The sequence below is a fragment of the Idiotropiscis lumnitzeri genome, chromosome 6 (genome assembly GCF_059441095.1).
Source record: "Idiotropiscis lumnitzeri isolate Australia: NSW breed Sydney's pygmy pipehorse chromosome 6, RoL_Ilum_1.0, whole genome shotgun sequence".
Lineage (NCBI taxonomy): Eukaryota > Metazoa > Chordata > Actinopteri > Syngnathiformes > Syngnathidae > Idiotropiscis > Idiotropiscis lumnitzeri.
Window position 1 is genome coordinate 4,586,475 of NC_142396.1, and position 15,886 is coordinate 4,602,360.

A 15,886-nucleotide genomic window follows, 5' to 3' on the forward strand; every position below is an offset into this window, starting at 1 on the left:
GATCGGTTATCTAGCGTTTGTTCTCGTGGGTGATGGACACCCTGGACTGGTTGCCAGACACTCAGAGGGCACATATAGATGAACAACCGGTCATACTCACAATTTACAGTATTCAAATAACCCAACATGGATGTTTTTGCAATATGGACAGAAGACGAGATTCAAAACCAGAATTTTTCACTGCGAGGCAAATGTGATAATCACATTTTTCTCATTTGTATTCGGAAATACTTTTCTACTTCAGCGTCATTGAAAGGCTGCAATGACAATTTGTTGGGACTCCCCCCTTTGGGCCCTTAAGCTGCCCCTGGTTGATGGCTCATTGACCCCCGCCCCCTCCCCCACAGAGAGATACCTGACATTGGTCACACTGGCACACAATGCAAGGTAGCGATTCAAAAATGCCCCAAGCAGGCTTGTTGTCAACAAAATGAAGATTACGTCTCCAGTTTTCACGTGTTGTCATGATGAAAAAATCTTTATGTGTTCTTAGTTTGGCTGGCAACCCGTCCAAGTTGTACCACGCCTCTCGCTCAAAGTCAGCTGGGAAATGAGAACAAGTGCTCGAAAAAAACTATTGGCTGGTACAGTGCCTTTTATTCAGACGGACATCGCCCAATAGTGTAAACATTTTGCTCACACATTTTGTCATTGTGTGTTAAAGTGCTGAGGCGTGTGTGTGTTCCTGGTTTTTAACCGACTAAGTTGTCAAACAAGCACCTGACGGCGTCTTGGCTTAAAGGGGAAGTTAAGTACGGCGGCGTCTTGGCTTAAAGGGGAAGTTAAGTACGGCGGCGTCTTGGCTTAAAGGGGAAGTTAAGTCAAAAAAATGTCTGCATGTTCTTCGTGCCCCACTCGTCTAAAGACGGTATTCAGATGAATATCGCATTTGTTGAAGATGAAATGAGCAGCAAAAAACCCCCCACCTGTTTCACACGATTGATGCCTCACTCTCCAATTTGACGTGTGTTCACATCTTATCTTTTCCACACTTTATCTCTTTCACTTGTCTTTCCATTTCAACGCGCATGCTTCCCACACTCTTAGCCAAACAGTTTCCTTTGTCATTATTAAAAAGACAGCTGAAAAATGTCTCCAGCCTCGATGTCGTCATAACAACAAGCCAGCCAAGAGGCAGAAAACAACAATTCAAAAGGTCACCACAGGCAGGCTTAAAGCTCGAGTGGTGCTCAGAGAGCTGACGTCCGCTGATGATCAACTGTTCTACCAAAGTGCTCGTCTTCGCAGATACCGTACGCACCTCCTGCATATTTTGCCCGTAAGATCACGCGTTATACAAGTAGAAATGAATAAAAACAGCCAAAAGACCCGATGTCGCAATGTTAACACAAGTGGAAAAACACATTCCCTGGATCTGCCCCATTAGCCGGATCCCCACCAAAATTTTATGGGCTCCTCTTGGCCCGTGGACCACTACTTCACAATGTTTTGGGGCAATGGCCAGAGCTTTTTTTCTTTTTTTGTGCATAAAATCCCCTTTAACAAACACATAAACAAGTGTGATTAAAAACATAACGTTGCTGGGTGGAGGTGAGGAGACGAGTGAAACACTTTAAAAAACATTGGAACAGCAACACCGTGATCTTGGCAAGGCACAAGAGAGGCTCCCCTCAGCTCGTCACTACATTAAGAAAAGAAATTAAATTCTATTAAGAAAAATGAAATTTAATGAAATAAGACACACTGAGCTTAGCAAACCACAAGAGAAATTGCCTTTTGTCTACATTAATAAAAACAAAGTGAATTCTAACGTAATTGAATTAAACTAAACAATACGTAGTGAGTTTCAGAACCCACACGGGTTCCTAATGTCTTCTTAAAATAAAAAGAAATTCTAATAGTCCATTTAAAAAAATGAGTAACAAAATTAAACAACTCTATACTCTAAAAATATAAAACTGAATAAAATAAAATGTACCTAATAATCAATACATAGTGATTTTAGGAAGAGGCTACCTATACTCTCTAAATTAATAAAATAAAATGAATGCAAACCAATTAAATGCAATTTACCAAATGAATATATTTTATATATGCATTAGAAAAAGAAAACGGATTCAAACTAAATAAAATTAAACAACACGGCGAACATAGCAACACACAAAAGAGCCTAATATTGATCAAATAAATTTAAACAAAATTTTAAATTCCATTTATGACAGTTTTATAAAATAAAATAACTTGGAAAAAATTCAATCAAACATTAAATAAAATTGTTTTGACTTAAAATGCTTTTAGACATACAATGATAAGGTACAACAAAATACATTCAAAGATAATTAATTAATTTCACTTTACTCAATTTTAAATAACAATACAGTGAGTTTGGCAACACACATGCGGTTACCTTGTCAATTCTCCACATCAATTAGATCAATAAAATGAAATAAGCAACAATAAAACGTAAACTAAAATAATGAATAAACGATGATCTGAGAAACCCAAAGATTTTTTTCTTTTTTAATCTGAACATTCTTTTCCATCATCCTTTAAAAAAAAGACAAAATACAACCAAGAAGCGGCCATTAAATAAGATTACATGAAATATGTTTAACGTGTCACATCTGCAAGTGTGACACACATGCATAGATCCTCGCCTCTGGTCATATTTGCATTACGGCATGCAATGAGAATGTTTTGTGAGTTCTTTCCATGACACAATGCGAGCCGAATTATGATGAACTAATTATGATGGAAATGTGATAAAATGACATATGTAAAACTGGCACACAAACAGTACTGTGGAAGAAGACTTTTTTTTTTTCACTGATACATAACAGCAGTCATTTTGACATTTAATAAAAAGTAAGTAAAAGGACACAAACAATTCATGGTAGTCATAGTGGCTCTATAAAGTGTACACACCCCTGTTCAAACGCCACATTTTTATGATATATAATTAATTTCAAAGCGCTTTGCATTGTTAATGTGGTTTATAACCTGCACAACTGAATAAAAAAAATCTTTTCAAGTGGTGAAGGAACAATAAATATTACAATTACGATACAACTATTTTTTTCAAGTTCGGCGGGCAGGATTAAAACGTTTAACGGGCCGCATGTGGCCCCCGGGCCGTAGTTTGCCCACACCTGCTGTAAGAGTTCATTGTATTGTACATTAATTCTCAATCAGACATAATTAGTCATATTGAGTGAGAAAACATACAGTAGCCGCCTGTTACTCAGAGTGTTCCCCAACTGTTTCCCTCCTAAAATTCGTGGCTCTCCGTTTCTCTCCCAGTCGAGTTAAGAGCTCCCATCACTCCACCTCCTACCCTTATCTTCTCCCGCCCACCTTGCCGCCTCCTCACTGACTGACTGAGGTGGCTCTAATTTACCCTCACTACTTTCCTCTCACTCTTGCGAATCGCGATGAAGTTCACTGCGCTGTACAATTTTTTGATTTTGTTGGCCTCCCCCAGCCTCTCTTGGGAGGAGAACGAAGGATTCGGGCAATGCGCTGCCACCCTGCGGGCCGGGGGGCCGTGCGGACCGGGGCGGGCCGGGTGCCCATATATTTTCAGCGTGCCGCCGATGACTGTGCACCTGCCGAAGCAATTCCAGGAGCTGGAAAAGCTGGTGAAGGATTTACAAACCCTGAAGGATGATGTGGACCAGCTGAGGAAGATGTGCGGCGACTGTGGGAGACACCAAGAAAGCAGGTATGGTGAGGAAGGACACTCTGAGACACAATGTTTAGGACAGAGAAATTTGGAAGACGGAGACGAGCAGCGAAAGACAGCGGAGTGCGCTGTAGAAACAAGTGGTAAAGAAGTAATCCAGAAGGAAGCAGATGGAAAAGATGAGAAGGGAGAAAGTGAACGCGCCAACGAGAATATTGGAAAAGATATTAGAAATAATCAAGAGCATCACGTGTGGCCAGATGAAACAAATGCGATGGAGAAAAAGACACAAATAAAGATGCCGCAGGACCGTGGGAGGCAGGATCAAGGGAAGATTTGGGAAGAGAACAAAAAGGAAATGGAAAAGGGGATAAAAGCGGGGCAGGGCAATGAGAAACCAAAACAGACTGCAAACACAGGGCTCACGGACAAAAGTGAGCCTCTAAAAAAAGATGAGGAGGTGGTGGTGGAGAAGGAGGAAGGAGAAATGGGAAGTGTAAAAACAGAGCAAGGAAAAAGAGTGGAGAATGTTCAGAGAGACAGCTATGGAGAATCAGCATCCCGCAAAACCACTCAGAGGACAGACTTTGTTTCAATCAGCCCGACTCCCGTGTTGACGTCGAGCTCAGCTCAAAGGCCCGAGCTTGTAGACTTGGATGAGACTGAAAGGATCACGTCATCTCGTCCATCTCCTCCCTTCTCCAATTCCACTTCCAATTACTTAAAAGTTATTAATCCGAGAAGAACCCAAACTGAATCAAGCACCAGAAGGAATCAGTTGGATGTAACAAGTTCCCCGAGCCCAAGTTCAACCTACATTATTCCTCGTCACAGCCTCCACACAACTATTTCGCCTGAAGCCACAGAACGCAGCGGGTGGCCAAGCACCGACCCCGGCTTGAAGCAACTACCAGGTATGCAAGCCAAGGCGGAGAGAAAGCACACACCTGGAATGACATCTGAAGCAAACAATAAACCGAAGGACTCCAAGCACGACCGTAATCTGGACATTAAAACCAAACAAAAAACGTCTCAGCAGAAAATCAAAGCAGAAATAAAATTGAAACCTGGCAATGACACGAAAAGGTTTCACATTCAAAGAGCTGATAACAGGACGACTGATTCATACCTCAAAACGCTAAAAGCCAAACACGGCCAAAACAAGATAACTAATCTACAGCCGGGAGCAACTGACCAACAAGCAAGACTCGCGACTGAGGAAGAGTCAGACCAAAGTCCAATGTTGAATAAAAACTCCAAAACTAACAAAAGACCCGTTCATCCTGTTAAAAGCAGTAAAACCGACCAGAAGCAAAAACCGGACAAAAAGTTAAAAACGGACACAAAAGAAAAACTTGATCGATATAAAGCAAAGCAACATTTCCCGCCAGATCTGCAGACAGATTCTAAAAAAAGGCAAAAAATGACGGAACCGGTTCATTCTAATTCTTCTGGGAACTATGAGTCACAAAACACATTTACAGCTAATCCCAATCAAAGGCTGAAATCCAGCCAGAAAATTTCCAATATTAACGGAAAGCCCAAATCTGGTCCGGTGCCCAAACTTAACCAAAAGCAGCCCAAACCTGCAAGAGACCAAAACGCTAAAGCTAACGTGAAGCCAAAAGCCAGCCACGTACTTCCTGATCCTGACCATCAAACATCAAGTCCTGGTGAGACCTCTACAAAACAATCTGAACCCCGGTCTCGCCCAAGCGACAGATCACCAACCAGACTGACGCAGGAACCACAAACAACACCACCACCTGAACCAAACCAGAACACCACACCCCCTCAAACTCACCATGGTCAGACGACAACAGATAGTTTCGACACCGCTCACCATCCACCGACTCCCAGTCCTGGTTTACACATGGCTGAGGTGCCTCATTCCCGAGTGGACCCGGGGTTCAAACCCAGCATAATGAAAAGCGTCACTCCAAAGACCTTCAAGGGCCTGCGCGGCTTCCTGGTGGGCCCAAACAGCGAGGAGGTGTCTGATCTGAAGCCACAAACAACCAGAGAACCTTCAACAATCCCAGAATCAACACAACCGACCCTGCTGCGACGTGTTATTGCGAGCACTAATCCAGGCCTCACAAAGCCAAATCTGCACGCTAGAGATGAAGCAGCACCCCTCCAAAAGACAATTCAACCACTTTCTCCGACTGCCCAGTCCACCTCCAGCTCTGACTTCAGCACAACAACCGCCGCTGACCCCGAGGCCCACCCGGCTGCCGAGTCGTCTACGTCAAGCGCTCGAGAGCTGCGTGTGAAAATCAAGCAGGTGGCCGCCGCATTCTTCAACGGCAGCCAATTGAGACGGAATGGAAGCTCACCACCGGGAAGGAATCCTAAAGATCGGGCAGAGGATGATGGGCGTGGAAGCAGGCCAGCCAGCGAATCAGTGATCCTGACGCCATCTGAAGGTGAGAGACAATTTCCGGCACACCGAAAGACACTTTTCAGGCCTGATGCAGAGAACGAAGACTATGAGGGCTTCTCACGTACACGGCTCTCTTTTGGTCTCCTCCTCACGTGGTTTTCAATTGGGTTTAGGTCAGGGCTCTGGACTGGGCCATTCTGAATATTGATTTTCTTCTGGTGAATTGGTTCGAATGTTGTTGTTTTGTGCACTTGTCATTTTAAGAAGTCGTCTTGGCAGGACCGTCACAAACCAAAATAAAATGCTGGAATGTAACCATTATTTGAACCCAGATCCTGTAAATGAACTGCTTTTAAAAGCCATATGATCCGCTAAAATACACCTTAGTGTGTATCCCAAACCATAAAATAAAGTGTTTATATCCTGTAAACGTTAAAAGCAAGCATGTTCTATGAAATGACTCACACGGAGTGCAGCCACCACGGAGGTCCAGCGTTGGGCTTGTAATATGTTGTCGTCTTTTACGGTTGGAAAGAAAATGTGTTGCACTTGTGAACTTCTTCTTACATCTCAGCTGCAAGGTAAATTCAAGCACTTTAAAGAGCAACTTACCCCCAAATCAACTTTTTTTAGGGGTTTAGGGGCGCTGCCTGAATAATAAAATGCAACTACCACAACCGCAAATCCACTGTGTATTTTTAAGTACGTCAATATGGTCACTAGGGTAACGGTTTAAATCGAGGCCCGTGCAAATAGAAGATTAGCTTTTAATTTGTGTTCCATCAAATGCTCCACAGGTGCACATTCCGGGGTGAGGAGGGACTGCTCCGACTATCTAGTCCGAGGGCGGGTGATGAAGAGTGGCATCTACCAAGTGACACCGGATCGCCATGCCAGCATCAGTTTTCCGGTTCTGTGCGACATGGAGGCACAGGGCGGGGGATGGACCCTCCTGCAGCTGCGGCAAGACGGCAGCGTCAGTTTCAACCGTACCTGGGCCGAGTACCGATCGGGCTTCGGGGAGCTACTGAATGGAGGGGAATTCTGGCTGGGGAATGAATACATCCACCTCTTGACCCGGGACAGGGACATGACACTGCGAGTGGAGCTGCAGGACTTCTCTGGGCTGGCGGGGTACGCAGAGTACGAGCACTTCAGGGTGGCGAGCGAAAGGATGCGCTACAAGCTGACGGTGGGAGGTTATTCTGGAACAGCGGGAGATGGGCTCCGCTTCAGCCCCAACTATGACCACAACAACCAGGCCTTCTCCACCCCTGACCGAGACAACGACCGCTACCCATCTGGGAACTGTGGGGCTTACTACAGCTCCGGTTGGTGGTTTGACGCATGCATGGCTGCAAACCTCAACGGAAGGTACTATTTTGGGAAGTACAAGGGGGTACGGGATGGGATATACTGGGGGGCTTGGCATAATATCTCCACAGAGTTCTACCTCACAAATAAAAGGCAGTCTTTTAAAACCGTCAGGATGATGATCCGACCAAAGGGATTTTTAACATGAACATATTATTGCTATACAATATACCCTACTTGGAAAAAGATAGGGATGTTAGGGTTTCGGTGACTAGAACACTTTAGGATCATCTTGCCAGTCAAAATCCCAATAGCCCTAACTTTCAATGAGTAATGTATGTAGTATCAATTACATGAACTGTCAGTTTGCACCATTTTATTCAGCACTCAATACACACCTGCTGGTCTCTTTGGCACAATGCTTCCCCCTGGTGGTGAACTGTAATTCTACAGTAAATTATGTGCTAATGTAACAAGGTCCTCGGTTTACAACGAATTTACACTTTAACTCGAATATAAACCAATCAAAAACAAAAAAAGGTACTAACCGAGCGTGAACCGAGCACCCCTGTAATGTGATAATTCAGGATGTACATAGTGTTTGCAGATATAAGCCTTTCTTTAATCGTGTTTTTATTCATGTGATGAATATAGTTTCATTGTACACTAGAGTCCAATTTATTGTGATTATTTTGAAAGCGTTTGAAAGGTTGATGGGAATATTTGTTTATGATAAGTTTTATTCTATACAAAAAAAACTGCAAATAAAGCAGAACGTGACGAATGAACAAAGTGTGGTTTGATTCTTTGAATACTATGCGTCGATAAAGGTAATTTTTTTTTTAACTATAATAAGCTTCCCAGGCTTCATTTTGTGACATTGTTCTCATTAAATAAAAACGAAGGGGTAACTTCAAACCCATTCACATCCACTTTTAATAAAGATTTTGGTGTAATCATACAATAACAAACAAAAAACGTTTTCGTTTTTACATGAATTTGATATATCTCGCTCAATACTACAACGACCAGAAACACATACTTACGTCCACAGATATCGATGTCTACCGAACAACTACGTAACTTTGGGGACAGGTGTCTGTCGAGATACTTTCCCATGGGTAAATGCATTTAACAAACTAGTAGTACCTACCAACACGGATGTATTTATGAATATATATATATATACGTATATCACTATTTACATGACTTAATGCTGCATTCGATGAAGTTGGGAAATCAGTCATATCCCACTCGGATTATCCCAGTTCCTCAAAGCGTCCGAGCGACGTCATATTAAAGTTGGTTGGTGAGCTCGGGGTCTCCCCCCGATTTCACAACTCTGATCTCACAGTTTAAAGGGGCGTTTTAGTGCAGTTTTCCTACCCGAAATTCGGAAAAGTCCGACTTCCCACCTACATCGAATGCAGCACACGTCCGTGTTTACCAAGCTAAGTGGCTAGAGCTAAACGGAAGTCTGATTTTACGTCATCAGCATGATCGTACTCGTGCGTAACTTGACTGTTGTCGCCGCATGAAAATGGCTCAACGGAATTAGAATGTAGTGACACTAACAATAAAATTTTGAGTGTTTCGGGCGTAAATGTGTTAACCATGCTGCTTTGGAGCTCACCAGCCCTGCAGCGCAGTGTCGGAGTTTTCTGGTGTCGGGCCGCTAACCGCTTTCGGTTGCGGTGCCCTCACCGACAGCGGTCTCTCTTCACGTCTACCGGTGGAGAGGACGTCGAGGGCGAGGCGAGCCAACGTCCGCCGCTGAGGGAGTGGAGCCTGAAGGTCAGCCCGTTCAGCACATTGCGGGCACGCCTGAGTTGCAGCATCTGCGTCCGGCCCCTGGACCCGCACGCATTTCCCGAAGCGGACCGAGCCTTTGTCGTGGTCCACGGAGGGGAGCAGAGCAAGGACGTGGAGGACCTCCGTGTCCATTACGACGACCATGACAAGGAGCTGCGGATCTCGGCTGAGAAGGCTGACAGCAGCTTGTCTGTCCATTTGTCTGTACCCATCAAGAGCAGTGAGTTCATAACGCAATTACACAAAACAATAGTGAGCAAAGCTAAATAAAATGCAAAAAAATGCACTATTGGTACTACCTGAAAAGTAAAAAAAATTGTAAAGAAGTTAGAAATATATACCGCATATATTGTAACATTATGCAAGTTGAATATTTAATATAATACTGTGCTGAAATTAGGAGGGGACAAACTACTAAATAATAATTCCATTAAAACGTACTGCACATGACTGATACATAACATTCGTATATAAAAATATAAAAACAGTGAATTAAATACATTAAAGACAAATATATCAAAATTAAAAGTTAAATATAACTGAATGGTTTCAAGGGGGAATACATTGGTTTGTACTAAACTAGCATGTGATTTGGTTGTTAGATAGCGTTTGAGAAGCGAAGGTCATGAAAAAAAAAGAAAATGTGAGCAGAAAACAACAGTTAAGTGTAGTCTCAGTGCGAGGTTACCAAGACTTGCAGATTCACTTGGTTTGAACTAAAGGGGATGACTTTTGTTGTGAAGTACCCTGCCACCATCTAGTGGCAAATCCATTCAGCAAAATATTTAAGAACTTACTAACATTAGTGCCAATACATTAGTGCGGATTATGATTTATAAATTTGTGTAGATCAGTCATAGATTGTGACACATTCTGAATTGTGTGCATCACAGATCTCTTCATTAGCACCCACGCCAAAGGCAATGTGCAGGTGAAGAACATGGAGTGTGACATCTGCAAGGTGCACACAGAGAAAGGTGACTGCTCACTGCGTTCAGTCAAGGTCAGTCAGGAAAAGCACACTCACTGGGTACACCTTTAGTACGTACATTTTCATAATTCAGTAGGATCCAATACAAGCTAAGATATAGAAACAGCTGTCATTATGCAATGGTGCAGTTATACAACCCTGCAAAGAACTGCAAAAAGAAATTCTTAAAGTAATAGCTTTTCTGGCAGGCTGTAATGATGGTGAAAATCAAATGGCAAATTGTTTAACCAAACCATCTAATTTTGCAGAACAAAGATCTGCAATCTTACTGCTAACAAATAATGCGGAACACCATACACAGCTTAAGAAAAATGAGCGTAGATGTTCTACGAATCGTAAACTTTCAAACAACTGTCACTGAAGCAAAAAACAAATGTCAAATGTAATGAGAACATGCACATAAACCAACTCACTGATGTTGTGTTTTGTACCTCAGGGCCATCAGGTGGAAGTGCGTTCAGGTGGAAATGTCACAGGCGAGGGCACCATCCATGGCAACGTGGACATCAGCGCTTTTGGCAAGGGTGTAAGGACAACACAACAAAAATGCGTTTGAATAAACACCATCGCAAACACCGACCTACGTTTACAATCTTAATTCGACGTGGATTGATTTCCCACTTGAAGGCTCAGGTCCCAAACGAGTGGTCCGCCTGTGGTACTAAAGAACCGCTAGGGGGCAGTAGCAGCCTTTAATTCACGCTACACAGATTTGAATAGTGTGTCAAGTCTCCTTGACTGAGGTTGTTGCATGTGTTGTGCAGGCGGTGCGAGTCAAGAAGCTGCAGGGCACAGAGATGAAGGTCACCACAGAGCACGGCACCCTGGCGGTCAAGGCCATCTACGCCAAATCCAGTTGTGTCTCCTCATGCACGGGGAAGGTGGAACTGGGACTTTTGCACGGTGATCTGAACAGGCGTTGTGTGTGCGTTTGCCCATTGGGTCCACTTAAGGGTGTCTGACTCATTTTTGTGGTATCCCTTGGTGGGCCGTTATGATTGTAAAACGATATATCCCGATACCTTTACCTTTATTCTAATTTATTTACAATTTATTTTTTGATTTTTACTTGGTGCTTGGTATTGGATCTTATTCGCAAGTGCGCAGGGAAAAAAAAATTGTCCCAAATGTATTTGTTGGAAGATGGGAACTAGTCATTGTCAGAGCCGAGAAAAAGAATGCGTCACCCTTCCAGAATGTAAATCTGTCTTCCTGCGAGGCACATGTTGGAAACAATTATCTTGTTGACTTGCACTATTGTCACGAAGCTGCACTGACTTTGTGTTCTACTCTGTCCAAAGGTGACGCCACTGTGAAGAACATATCAGGTCATACACTCATAGGTAAACATTTTCCGATAGCAGCACACAATCCAATGATACGAATTGGTGATCAAATGTGATTTTTTTTTTTTGCTCTTGTCAGATGGCTCCAATGGCCTCTTGAAGGTTTCCTCTCAAAGTGGAGACATTGATGTGTATGTGGGAGATGGCGCCAGCTCAGAAGTGCTTAGCAAAGAAGGTAGCTATTTGTAAATTCTTTGGGTCATGCAATAAAGAACGCATGCACTGCATGTTGTACCGGCTTTGCTCTTATAGTAAGACAAGTTATTGTATGAGTGGCGTACCTCAGGAGTCATGCTCGGATACTCCAAACTTACTGTTTATGTGTGACGTGAGTCATGAGGGCATTTGCCTTGTGTGTGACCTTTTTTAAAATAATTTTTACAGGTGGCAAAAGTACTCATTTGTACCCAGGTAGAAATCAATACTTGTGGAAAACATTTTTAAGGATGAAGGGTTTTCAAAAGTAGGGATTAAAACTAAATAAAAATATATCTTAAAAAATCTACTCATGTAGACCAACAAAGTAGATGTACATGTTTACTTTCCACTACTGGCTTTTTCGCTAATCTCGTTTCTTACTGTAGGAGCGGTGTGTGTCCGCGTGCCGTCTTCGTTACAAGCGGATGTGGATCTCTGTGGAGCCACGGTTGATTTAGGCCATGATGTTATGCTGCACCAAGTCCAGGAGAACGCCACTGAAAACCAAACCAGAGTCACCGGTGAGGTTCTAGCGAGCATATGTTTCTTCACAGTTCCCAGAATGTGTGTGTGTGTTGGGGGGGTGTTTGTGGGTGGTGTGAAAAAGCAAGAATCTTCAAACAAGATGAAAACATTTTTACTTATTGGACGCAGTAGTTCATGCACATAGTGTTAACCAACCTTGTCCTACTTTCATTGTCCATCTCGCTCAGGTCACATGAACTCTGATGGTCCAGTGGGGCAGCAGATCCGAGTCACCACAGAAAGAGGCTCAGTCAGCCTGAGGACGCAAAGCTGGTTGCAGTCCTTGAAGCTGGCGGGCTGAAAAGTTCAAACGTGGCACTGTAGCTTCTCGTAGAGATGAATAAAACCCATTGTGATGAAAAAGAGACTGAAATAAGCATAGCTATGTTGCTGTAAAATTGATATTTAATTTAAAAAAATTGTATTTCTTACAGTGACATCATTTTACACTCAACAAGAAATCGTCTTTATAAATCTTTGCATAGTTAAAACTGCGTGAAAGTTGCAATATTCCCCAGCAATGCGAACGTGTTTAATTTGAGGTAATCGAGCCTGATTTAAAGTACACATGCATACGCACACCAACAAGTCAAAATGTCTGAGCCCGGCTAGCTCAGTCGGTAGATCATGAGACTCTTAATCTCAGGATCGTGGGTTCGAGCCCCACGTTGAGCGCAGTTGGATCCCTTGAGTCATTATAGAAGGGTCTGTTTTTCCCCGTTCTTTCTGTTACACAGTCAATTGAAAATCTCCATCAGGACTGCTTTCTGTGCCCGGCTAGCTCAGTCGGTAGAGCATGAGACTCTTAATCTCAGGGTCGTGGGTTCGAGCCCCACGTTGGGCGCAGTTCGATCTCTTGAGGGGTTATCAAAGGTTCTGTTTTCCCCCCCTTCTTTCTGTTACACAGTCCATAGAAAATCTCCATCAAAATCGCTTTCAGACCCCGGCTAGCTCAGTCGGTAGAGCATGAGACTTTTAATCTCAGGGTCGTGGGTTCGAACCCCACGTTGGGCACAGTTCGATCTCTTGAGGGGTTATCAAAGGGTCTGTTCCCCCCCCCCTTCTTTCTGTTACACAGTCCATAGAAAATCTCCATCAAAATCGCTTTCAGAGCCCGGCTAGCTCAGTCGGTAGAGCATGAGACTTTTAATCTCAGGGTCGTGGGTTCGAGCCCCACGTTGGGTGCAGTTTGATCTCTTGAGGGATTATCAAAGGGTCTGTTTTTCCCTTCTTTCTGTTACACAGTCCATTGAAAATCTCCATCAGGACTGCTTTCTGAGCCCGGCTAGCTCAGTCGGTAGAGCATGAGACTCTTAATCTCAGGGTCTTGGGTTCGAACCACACGTTGGGCGCTGTTCGATCTCTTGAGGGATTATCAAAGGGTCTGTTTTTCCCCCCCTTCTTTCTGTTACACAGTCTATTAAACATCTCCATCACATTCAGTTTCCGATCCCGGCTAGCTCAGTCGGTAGAGCATGAGACTCTTAATCTCAGGGTCGTGGGTTTGAGCCCCACGTTGGGCGCAGTTCGATCTCTTGAGGGATTATCAAAGCGTCTGTTTTTCCCCCCCTTCTTTCTGTTACACAGTCCATTGAAAATCACTATCAGGAACAGTTTCCGAGCCCGGCTAGCTCAGTCGGTAGAGCATGAGACTCTTAATCTCAGGGTCGTGGGTTAGAGCCCCAAATTGGGCGCAGTTTGATCTCTTGAGGGATTATCGCAGGGTCTGTTTCCCCCCCCCCCTTCTTTCTGTTACACAGTCCATTAAACATCTCCATCAGATTCAGTTTCCGAGCCCGGCTAGCTCAGTCGGTAGAGCATGAGACTCTTAATCTCAGGGTCGTGGGTTCGAGCCCCATGTTGGGCGCATTTCCATCTCTTGAGTGGTTATCACTGGTTTTGTTTTTCCCCCTTCTTTCTGTTACACAGTCCATTAAACATCTCCATCAGCTCCTGGTTCCGAGCCTGGCTAGCTCAGTCGGTAGAGCATGAGACTCTTAATCTCAGGGTCGTGGGTTCGAGCCCCACGTTGGGCGCAGTTCGATCCCTTTAGTTGTTATAAAAGGGTCTGTTTTTCCCCGTTCTTTCTGTTACACAGTCCATTGAAAATCTCCATCAGGAACAGTTTCCGAGCCCGGCTAGCTCAGTCGGTAGAGCATGAGACTCTTAATCTCAGGGTCGTGGGTTCGAGCCCCACGTTGGGCGCAGTTCGATCTCTTGAGGGATTATCAAAGGGTCTGTTTTTCCCCCCTTCTTTCTGTTACACAGTCCATTGAAAATCTACATCAGCAACAGTTTCCGATCCCGGCTAGCTCAGTCGGTAGAGCATGTGACTCTTAATCTCAGGGTCGTGGGTTCGAGCCCCACGTTGGGCGCAGTTCGATCTCTTGAGTGATTATCAAAGGCTCTGTTTCCCACCCCCCTTCTTTCTGTTACACAGTCCATTGAAAATCTCCATCAGGACCGCTTTCGGAGCCCGGCTAGCTCAGTCGGTAGAGCATGAGACTCTTAATCTCAGGGTCGTGGGTTAGAGCCCCAAATTGGGCGCAGTTTGATCTCTTGAGGGATTATCGCAGGGTCTGTTTTTCCCCCCCTTCTTTCTGTTACACAGTCCATTAAACATCTCCATAAAACTCAGTTTCCGAGCCCGGCTAGCTCAGTCGGTAGAGCATCAGACTCTTAATCTCAGAGTCGTGGGTTCGAGCCCCACGTTGGGCGCAGTTTGATCTCTTGAGGGATTATCTAAGGGTCTGTTTCCCCCCCCTTCTTTCTGTTACACAGTCCATTAAACATCTACATCAGGTTTAGTTTCATAGCCCAGCTAGCTCAGTCGGTAGAGCATGAGACTCTAAATCTCAGGGTCGTGGGTTCGAGCCCCACGTTGGGCGCAGTTCGATCGCTTGAGGGATTATCGAAGGGTCTGTTTTTCCCCCCCTTCTTTCTGTTACACAGTCCATTAAACATCTCGATCAGGTTCAGTTTCATAGCCCGGCTAGCTCAGTCGGTAGAGCATGAGACTCTTAATCTCAGGCTCGTGGGTTCGAGCCCCACGTTGGGCGCGGTTCGATCTCTTAAGGGATTATCAAAGGGTCTGTTTTTCCCCCTTCTTTCTGTTACACAGTCCATTGAAAATCACCATCAGGAACAGTTTCCGAGCCCGGCTAGCTCAGTCGGTAGAGCATGTGACTCTTAATCTCAGGGTCATGGGTTCGAGCCCCACGTTGGGCGCAGTTCGATCTCTTGAGGGATTATCAAAGGGTCTGTTTCCCCCCCCTTCTTTCTGTTACACAGTCCATTAAACATCTACATCAGGTACCGTTTCGGAGCCCGGCTAGCTCAGTCGGTAGAGCATGAGACTCTTAATCTCAGGTTCGTTGGTTCATGCCCCACGTTGGGCGCAGTTCGATCTCTTGAGGGATTATCAAAGGGTCTGTTTTCCCCCCCTTCTTTCTGTTACACAGTCCATTAAACATCTCCATCAGGTTCAGTTTCATAGCCCGACTAGCTCAGTCGGTAGAGCATGAGACTCTTAATCTCAGGGTCGTGGGTTCGAGCCCCACGTTGGGCGCGGTTCGATCTCTTAAGGGATTATCGCAGGTTCTGTTTTTCCCCCTTCTTTCTGTTACACAGTCCATTGAAAATCTCCATCAGGACCGCTTTCGGAGCCCGGC

At 44.4% G+C, this 15,886-nt stretch overlaps 2 protein-coding genes and 7 non-coding genes across 9 annotated transcripts; all 9 read left to right on the forward strand.

Annotated features, from left to right (window-relative positions):
* The first annotated feature begins 3,289 nt into the window (after positions 1-3,289).
* Positions 3,290-8,108, forward strand: LOC148334649 (uncharacterized). The gene is made up of 2 exons (XM_088299198.1): positions 3,290-6,072; positions 6,827-8,108. The coding sequence occupies exons 1-2, from the start codon at positions 3,393-3,395 to the stop codon at positions 7,549-7,551; spliced, it is 3,405 nt and encodes a 1,134-aa protein (XP_088155324.1). The 5' UTR covers positions 3,290-3,392; the 3' UTR covers positions 7,552-8,108.
* Positions 8,109-8,725: 617 nt separating this feature from the next.
* Positions 8,726-12,664, forward strand: fam185a (family with sequence similarity 185 member A). The gene is made up of 8 exons (XM_088299200.1): positions 8,726-9,375; positions 10,049-10,158; positions 10,583-10,672; positions 10,911-11,049; positions 11,448-11,489; positions 11,572-11,667; positions 12,077-12,211; positions 12,404-12,664. Exons 1-8 carry the CDS (start codon positions 8,958-8,960, stop codon positions 12,514-12,516), a joined length of 1,143 nt encoding a protein of 380 aa, XP_088155326.1. The 5' UTR covers positions 8,726-8,957; the 3' UTR covers positions 12,517-12,664.
* Positions 12,665-12,986: 322 nt separating this feature from the next.
* On the forward strand, positions 12,987-13,059 carry trnak-cuu (transfer RNA lysine (anticodon CUU)). Its single transcript has one exon. It is a non-coding gene; the product is annotated as a tRNA-Lys (tRNA).
* Positions 13,060-13,156: 97 nt separating this feature from the next.
* Positions 13,157-13,229, forward strand: trnak-uuu (transfer RNA lysine (anticodon UUU)). The gene has a single exon. It is a non-coding gene; the product is annotated as a tRNA-Lys (tRNA).
* Positions 13,230-13,327: 98 nt separating this feature from the next.
* Positions 13,328-13,400, forward strand: trnak-uuu (transfer RNA lysine (anticodon UUU)). The gene has a single exon. It is a non-coding gene; the product is annotated as a tRNA-Lys (tRNA).
* Positions 13,401-14,009: 609 nt separating this feature from the next.
* trnak-cuu (transfer RNA lysine (anticodon CUU)) lies at positions 14,010-14,082 on the forward strand. Its single transcript has one exon. It is a non-coding gene; the product is annotated as a tRNA-Lys (tRNA).
* Positions 14,083-14,178: 96 nt separating this feature from the next.
* On the forward strand, positions 14,179-14,251 carry trnak-cuu (transfer RNA lysine (anticodon CUU)). Its single transcript has one exon. It is a non-coding gene; the product is annotated as a tRNA-Lys (tRNA).
* A 96-nt stretch (positions 14,252-14,347) lies between these two features.
* trnak-cuu (transfer RNA lysine (anticodon CUU)) lies at positions 14,348-14,420 on the forward strand. Its single transcript has one exon. It is a non-coding gene; the product is annotated as a tRNA-Lys (tRNA).
* A 1,290-nt stretch (positions 14,421-15,710) lies between these two features.
* Positions 15,711-15,783, forward strand: trnak-cuu (transfer RNA lysine (anticodon CUU)). Its single transcript has one exon. It is a non-coding gene; the product is annotated as a tRNA-Lys (tRNA).
* Positions 15,784-15,886: the final 103 nt, after the last annotated feature.

What these genes read in the sequence shown, in the direction of transcription:
- LOC148334649 (XM_088299198.1), top strand. Translation starts at nt 3,393, where the DNA reads ATGAAGTTCACTGCGCTGTACAATTTTTTGATTTTGTTGGCCTCCCCC. An exon ending in GATCCTGACGCCATCTGAAG is followed by an intron (nt 6,073 to 6,826) that starts GTGAGAGACAAT and finishes AATGCTCCACAG; the next exon opens with GTGCACATTCCGGGGTGAGG.
- fam185a (XM_088299200.1), top strand. Translation starts at nt 8,958, where the DNA reads ATGCTGCTTTGGAGCTCACCAGCCCTGCAGCGCAGTGTCGGAGTTTTC. An exon ending in GCTCACTGCGTTCAGTCAAG is followed by an intron (nt 10,159 to 10,582) that starts GTCAGTCAGGAA and finishes TTTGTACCTCAG; the next exon opens with GGCCATCAGGTGGAAGTGCG. An exon ending in TCAGCGCTTTTGGCAAGGGT is followed by an intron (nt 10,673 to 10,910) that starts GTAAGGACAACA and finishes TGTGTTGTGCAG; the next exon opens with GCGGTGCGAGTCAAGAAGCT.